Source organism: Nicotiana sylvestris, chromosome 8 (genome assembly GCF_000393655.2).
Source record: "Nicotiana sylvestris chromosome 8, ASM39365v2, whole genome shotgun sequence".
NCBI lineage: Eukaryota > Viridiplantae > Streptophyta > Magnoliopsida > Solanales > Solanaceae > Nicotiana > Nicotiana sylvestris.
The window spans coordinates 65258875-65266659 of NC_091064.1; the positions used below are offsets into that span (position 1 = coordinate 65258875).

The following is a 7785-nucleotide window of genomic DNA, read 5'->3' on the forward strand; positions in this document are numbered from 1 at the left end:
TGGGTTAGGACTGAAGTTAGCAGCAGCATAAAGGCTGTCTATTTGTCCGCACATAGCTTACTGGAGTTAAGCGCGTGACAAATCGGTATCAGAGCGAGGTTAACAGAATGGTAACGGAAAGAGATAATGTTGATCTAGGCAACATTCGTGGAAGAGACGAGTCACCAACAAAAAGGTAGAAACCGAAGAAGAGAGGGACAAGCAGGGCGCGAGGTCCTACCTTGGGCGTAACAAGTGAGGGAATGACCTACGTGCCACCCCCACAATAGGTTAGCCAGGGTGAGGAAGGTGATGGTTCTTCCTCAGGTCGCTTAGACGTGCAGATGGACCTCACCGAGGCTGGTTTAGCTGCTCTAAACTAGCGTATTGAAGTTGTGGAAGGCACCTTTGCTTCGCTTGAGTCCACTGCCTTAGAGGAGCTGGGAGACATCAAGGAAGTTTTAGATCAACTAATCGAGGAGCACAAGGAAGGACTGACCAACCTTGAGCTCAAGCTGACCGAGGCTGTATCAGGGTTGCACAGGGAAGTTGAAGTCCTGAAGCGACAATTGGAGGCAGCAAGGCTTGCCAGTGGCAGTTAAGAGGCGAGAGGAATGCTCAAGATGTTGAGAACTTCATTTGGAAGATGGAGGACTACTATGAACACCTCAACATCGTTGATGAGCTTGCCAAAATTCGGGCAGCAACCATGTACTTAACTGATACCGCCATGCTTTGGTGGCGGAGGAAGAAATCTGAGATGGAGAGAGGCACTTGTTCCATCAACAATTGGGAGCAGTTCAAGTTCGAGCTGAAGCGACAATTTTATCCTCAAAACATTGTCAATGAGGCTCGTCGGTATTTGAGAGAGTTGAAGCAAACAACTTCCATTCGTGAGTATGTGAAGCAATTCACAAAGCTCATTCTACAGATTCCCAACATGACAAGTGATGACTTGTTATTTTACTTCATGGATGGCCTTCAAAACTGGGCCAAACAAGAGTTGCACCGACGACAAGTCAAAGACGTCGATGAAGCTATTACTGTGGCGGAGTCCTTGAATGATTTTAGGACAGATGCCACCAAGGCAAAGGATGCGAAGAGCAAGTCCACGAAACCTGCTGGAGATCGTGGATAATAAAGGCAAGCAAGTTGCTGCAGCCGATCGTGATTTCAAAGGAGAAGGCAACCTTACTTCTCATTGGCATGACAGATAAAATGAATGAAAGAAGGCAAATGGTCCTCGCAATGGTTGTTATCTTTGTAAAGACCCTAGTCATGGCTATAAAGATTGTCCTTCTTTGGGCAAACTCAGTGCCTTAATTGCAGCTAAACGGAGGCAAACAGAAGGTGCTGCACAAGCTGGTGCGCAAGCAAGCAAAGCTGCTGCTCAAGGGAGACAGGATGTGGCTCATCTTGGCCACATGATGCTTGTTGCAATGATGGGCAAGGAGCCCAAATTAAGGCAGAAAGGATCATCGTTCGTGGATGCAAAACTGAACGGACAGCCTGTTCGGATTATGGTGGACACTGGTGCGACGCACAACTTTGTGACTGAAGTCAAGGCTAAGTCATTTGGCCTTGTTTTTAGTCCCAGCAATTCTATGTTTAAAACAGTCAATGCCGACCTCACAAACGTGAATGGAGTTGCTCGTAATGTACCGCTCAACTTGGGAGCTTGGCAGGGGAGTGCGAGTTTCTTTGTCGCTCCCATGGACGTGTTTGATCTTGTGTTGGGTTTGGACTATTGGGATGAAGTCCTAGCATGCATTTCCCCTAGTTTTAACCAAATTTATATTTGGGATCCAAGAGGTCCTTGTGTGGTACCTACTGTTCGAGTGCCACAAGTTGTGAACCAATTATCCGCAATGTAGATTGTAAAAGGCTTCAAGAGAGGTGAAGCCATATTTCTTGCTGCTGTAACAGAGATCGAAGAGGACAAGGTTGACGAAGCCTTGCCCCCATGTGTGCAGCAGGTTCTCAATGAGAACAAAGATGTCATGCCAGAGGATCTTCTCAAACGTTTGCCACCACGTAGGGAAGTTGATCATCAGATTGAGCTGATTCCGGGAACAAAGCCACCTGCCATGGGTCTGTATCGCATGGCACCTCCAGAATTGGAGGAGTTGAGAGAGCAACTGAAGGAGCTGCTTGAGGCAGGACATGTTAGACCATCAAAGGCACCATTTGGAGCACCAGTCTTGTTCCAAAAGAAACAAGATGGGTCATTACGATTGTGCATAGACTATCGTGCTCTCAACAAAGTCACGGTAAAGAACAAATATCCAATCCCCTTGATAGCGGATCTATTTGATCGTCTTTGCCAAGCCAAGGTGTTTAGCAATATGGATTTGAGGAAAGGATATTATCAAGTCCGGATAGCCGAAGGAGATGAACCAAAGACGACTTGTGTGACGCGCTATGGAGCTTTTGAATGGTTGGTAATGTCGTTTGGCTTAACCAACGCCCCTGCTACTTTCTACATATTGATGAACAAGCTATTCCACCCCTTTTTGGATCAGTTTGTGGTCATCTATCTTGATGACATTATGATTTATAGCAGCTGCATGGAGGAACATCTTGATCACCTCCACAACGTTTTCCAAGTTCTAAGGGAAAATGACTTGTTCGTGAAGAGGGAAAAGTGTTCTTTTGCCCAGCCCCAAGTGAAATTTTTGGGGCATCCAATCAGTCAAGGATAGATTCGGATGGATAGCAACAAGGTCGTGGCGATTAGAGATTGGAGGCCCCAACGAAAGTACCCGAGCTACGGTCCTTTCTTGGCCTTGCAAATTATTACCGGCGATTCATTTTTGGCTACTCAGTAATTGCGGCTCCGCTTACAGATTTGTTGAAGAAGGATCACTCTTGGGAGTGGACTGATTTGTGTCAAGGAGCATTCGAGGGTCTCAAATCAACAATTACGGAGGAGCCTGTCTTGGCTTTGCCTGACTTTTCTAAAGTCTTTGAGGTCCACATGGATGCATCTGATTTTGCTATTGGTGGCATCCTAATGCAAGAGGGCCATCCAATAGCCTTTGAGAGTAGAAAATTGAATGATGCTAAGTGTCGTTATACTGTCCAAGAAAAGGAGATGACGACAGTGGTTCATTGCCTTAGAACCTGGTGTCATTATTTGTTGGGAGCTCATTTTATTGTCAAAATGGATAATGTGGTGACAATTTATTTCCAGTCCCAAAAGAAGTTGTCACCTAAACAAGCATGGTGGCAGGACTGCTTGGCGGAGTTTGATTATTCCTTGGAGTATAAACCGGGGAAAGCCAATGTTGTTGCCGACGCATTGAGTCAGAAGGCAGTGTTGGCACCAATTTTTAGCACAACCAACAGTGATATTCTTGATGCAATCAAGCAAGGAATGAAGCATGATCCGGTGGCGAAGCAACTCCTTGAATTGTCCAGCCAAGGAAAACAAAGAAGTTTTAGGTTGAAGATGGGCTTCTTTACACTATCAGTAGGTGTATCTTTGTGCCTAGGTGGGGAAATCTTAGGCGTACATTGATCAAAGAGGGACACGACACTGTTTGGGCAGGATATCCAGGCCAAAAGCGCACCTCGGTGCTATTGGAGTCATCATATTATTGGCCACATATGAGGGATGATATTGACGTTTACGTCCGAACATGTCTTGTGTGCCAACAAGACAAGGTTAAACACAAGGTACTGGGAGGCTTGCTTGAGCCACTACCAATGGCAAAAAAACCATGGGATAGCGTCACAATGGACTTCATTACATGCTTGCCAAACTCAGAAGGCTTTGGCACAATTATGGTGGTGGTCGATCGATTCTCAAAGTACGCAACCTTTACTTCTACCACCGCTAATTGTAAATCCAAGGAAGCAGCATGCTTGTTCCTAAGGGATGTAGTAAAACACTAGGGCATCCCAAAACACGTCATAAGAGATCATGATCGCCGGTTTACTGGTGCTTTTTGGAGGGAGCTGTTCAATTTGTTGGGATCGGAGTTACACTTCTCCACTAGTTTTCATCCACAAATGGATGGCCAAACGGAGAGGATCAATGCGCTCTTGGATCTTTATTTGAGGCACTCTGTTAGTGCTAATCAAAAAGATTGGGCCAAGCTACTTGACATTGCCTAGTTTTCATACAACTTACAGCGTAGTGAATCAACCGGGAGGAGCCCTTTCGAGCTTGCAACGGGACAGCAACCTAACACTCCCCAGTCTTTACCCGAGGGTGCAGAGTTAAGGAACATAGGGGCGTTTCATATGGAAAAAGCTTGGGAGAAGCAAGTGGATATGGCAAGGTCTTATCTAGACAAAGCTGCCCAAAAAATGAAAAAGTTCGCTGATCGGAAGAGGCGTCAGGTGAACGACCGAATTGGGGATAAGGTGATGGTGAAACTCAATCCCCGGCAGTTCAAATCATTGAGGGGCCTCAATCAAAGCCTGATTCGGTGCTATGAAGGGCCATTCAAAATCACTGCCAAGGTTGGCAAGATTTCCTTTAAGCTGGACATGTCTCATCATTTGAAGATTTATCCCGTCTTTAATGCTAGATAACTCAAGCCATACAATGAAGACAAGGATGACACAGAGTGGGGGCAGTCCAGCCGAGCTCAAATTTTCATCACCCCATCAGCCATTGACAAGAAAGTTGAGGAGATATCGACCATCAATTGGTTCGAGGAAAAGGTTGGGGCAATTCAAGTGCCCAATTCCTCATTCATTGGAAGGGACAATCACCCGAGGAGGTGTCATGGGAAAAGTACGAGGATCTATGGAAGTTCAAAGATCAAGTCCATGATGACTTGAAACTTTGTGGCGCCACGGTCGTCGCCATTTCAAGTGGGGGAGAGTGTGTCGACCTGCCAAATTCGCTACTGATTTTCCCGCCTAAGGGGCCACAAGCCGAGTCAAACCTGGCTGCCAAAGGCCAGGGAATCTTTGAACATGGAAGACACGGTCCCACCAGGACAATCATGGCAGCCACTCTCTGCCAACAAGGACAAGTGTTGCACAGCTGGGTAAGACCACAATCTGTTAGCACAATAATAGGAGCCAATCTGAGCCAACAGGAATTAGTGCACAGCAGCTGGACGGGACCACTGGCAAAAAATCTGCCAACATAATAATGAAAGTCACTTAATGTAGTGCCTCATCGCTGGATGGGTCCACTGACAACAATACCCATCAGTAGGCATTTTTGTGTATAAATAGATATGCTTAGGTCTTGTTAAAAGGCAGATCTCACATACTTAGCTTGTACTTCCTTTTGTATATCAAGTAAATCAGAAAATTGGCCTTGGCCTCCAAACTCTTGTGTGTGTATTTTACTTCATTATCATTTCAGCCTTATGTATTGTGCGCTTCCATTCCTTAAGCACGAATTTGTGCTTATTTTGGGTTAGGACTGAAGCTAGCAGCAGCATAAAGGCTGTCTAGTTGTCCGCACATAGCTTACTGGAGTTAAGCCCGTGACAGTATGTACCCATTGAAACCACGGTAGAATAGCTAGAGAGGATGGTAGAAAGGTTTTTTGCAATCAATCAAATCTCTTTCAGCAAGAATGATTTGCCCCCGGAAAGGGCCGCACATAACAAAGCCCTTCACCTAACAGTTAAATGAGAGCGGTATTATGTGAAAAGGGTCATGCTAGATGGTAGTTCTAAGGTAAATATTTGCCCTATCTCAACTCTATAACGAATGGAAATCGGTACTGAGATAATCAGACCCAAAAATGTCTGTATGCATGCCTTTGACGGCATAAAGAGAGATACAATAGGCGAGATTGATCTGATTCTGACTATCAGTCCGATGGATTTCGAAGTGACCTTTCAGGTTTTGGACATGGATACTTCCTATAATTTCCTCTTGGGAAGACCATGTATTCATACAGTGGGGGCTGTGCCTTCTACTCTCCACCATATGGTGAAATTCGAACATGAAGATCAGGAGATTGTAGTTCACGGGGAAGATGAGCAATCAATCTATCGAGACTCATCAGTCCCTTGTCTTGAAGCTAGAGAAGGAAGTGAACATATAGTCTATCAGGCTTATGAGGTTGTGGTTGCGGACCAATGCGAAGAAGGAAACTCGTGCCCTCAACCCTTTCTCTCAAATGCGTCAATTATGGTTGCCAAAGAAATGATCAAACATGGTTAGAAACCCGGGAAGGGGCTCGGGACTTCATTGCAAGGAATTACTGAACTTATCACCGTGACTGCTAGTGAGAAGTTCTTTGGGGTAGGTTTCCAACCCATATCAGCTGATGGAAAATGGGCGGATGAAAGAAAGAACAATGGTTGGGTCTTGCCTCAGCCGATTCCGCATCTTTATAGGACATTTGTCAAGACTAAGTACAATGAGGAAGAGGAAGATGAGGCCTTTATGGCCGAGGAAATTGAAGAAATCTCTGGGCCTATGAGGCAGATGTTGTATGAAACCCACATGGTCCAACCAGGGGAAGGCTCAAGCACCGCTAAGGTGCTATACATGGGACCCAGTACCAAACTGGAAAATTGGAAGGCTACTCCATTCCCAATCAGGTGGGAATCCCGGTAATCCAGTCTTGCCACTTTTTCTGTATCACGAGTTATTTCAGGGTGTAACTCGGATGTTTTCTTTAGTTTCCTATCTTTAATTCCCAATGTAAACCATGTTATCTTCAAATTCAAAGAAATGAAATCAATATTTCATCGTTCATATTTCTTTATTCTTTCTGATTTTTGTTATTTTTCTCTTTTATTTCTTCTTTCAGTTCTAATAATGCGGCTTAAAAATATGACATGCTTGCGAACATCATGCCCAGATTCAAACACGATGTCTAACTGTGAAATAATGAACCAAGAACCGGAATATGATGAAGAAGAGTCTTTTAGGGAAATAAATCGAGAATTGGAACAATTTGAGAATAAACCTTAGCCAAACTTAAATGATACTGAGTCGGTTAATTTGGGTAGTTCTGAAGAAGTCAGGGAAACCAAGATAAGCATTCACATAGATGAAAAAACTCGGGGCGCATTGATCCAACTCTTGTTTTAATTCAAAGATGTGTTTGCTCGGTCATATGACGACATGCCAGGACTGAGTGTCGATTTGGTGGTTCACAAGTTGCCAACTTACCCTGATTATCCCCCTGTCCAGCAAAAGCAAAGAAAGTTTAAAATTGATATCAGTGACAAGATTAAAGAAGAGGTCACGAAAGAGTTGAAAACGGGGGTGATCCGAGTGGTTCGATACACCACATGGTTAGCCAACGTAGTTCCAGTGCCAAAGAAGGATGGGAAAACTCGAGTGTGCGTGGATTATAGAGATCTAAAAAAAACAAGTCCTAAGGATAACTTCCCATTGCCGAACATCCACATCCTTGTTGATAACTGCGCCAAACATGAGATACAGTCCTTCGTGGATTGTTACGCAGGATATCACCAGGTGTTGATGGATGAAGAGGATGCAGAGAAGACCGATTTTACCATACCCTAGGGCACGTACTGCTATAGAGTCATGCCTTTTGGTCTGAAGAACGCTGGGGCAACCTACATGAGGGCCATGACTGCCATTTTTCATGACATGATGCACCAAGAGATAGAGGTGCATGTGGACGGCATGATCATCAAGTCCAGGACCCAAGATGACCATGTTCGGGATTGGAGAAAATTCTTTGAGTGGCTGCATAAATATGATCTGAAGCTAAACCCAGCCAAATGTGCATTTGGGGTTCCATCTGGCAAACTCTTGGGATTCATAGTCAGTCGGAGGGGCATCGAGTTAGACCCAACAAAGATAAAGTCCATTCTAGATTTGCCTCCTCCAAGAACCAAGAAA

General features: G+C 44.8%; 1 protein-coding gene across 1 annotated transcript; it reads left to right on the top strand.

The window, feature by feature from the left end:
* The first annotated feature begins 5664 nt into the window (after positions 1–5664).
* LOC138875142 (uncharacterized) lies at positions 5665–7443 on the top strand. Its single transcript, XM_070153964.1, has 3 exons — positions 5665–6118; positions 6209–6444; positions 7105–7443. Exons 1-3 carry the CDS (start codon positions 5665–5667, stop codon positions 7441–7443), a joined length of 1029 nt encoding a protein of 342 aa, XP_070010065.1.
* Positions 7444–7785: the final 342 nt, after the last annotated feature.

What these genes read in the sequence shown, in the direction of transcription:
- LOC138875142 (XM_070153964.1), top strand. Translation starts at nt 5,665, where the DNA reads ATGGAAATCGGTACTGAGATAATCAGACCCAAAAATGTCTGTATGCAT. An exon ending in CAAAGAAATGATCAAACATG is followed by an intron (nt 6,119 to 6,208) that starts GTTAGAAACCCG and finishes TCTTTGGGGTAG; the next exon opens with GTTTCCAACCCATATCAGCT. An exon ending in AAGGCTCAAGCACCGCTAAG is followed by an intron (nt 6,445 to 7,104) that starts GTGCTATACATG and finishes CCCCCTGTCCAG; the next exon opens with CAAAAGCAAAGAAAGTTTAA.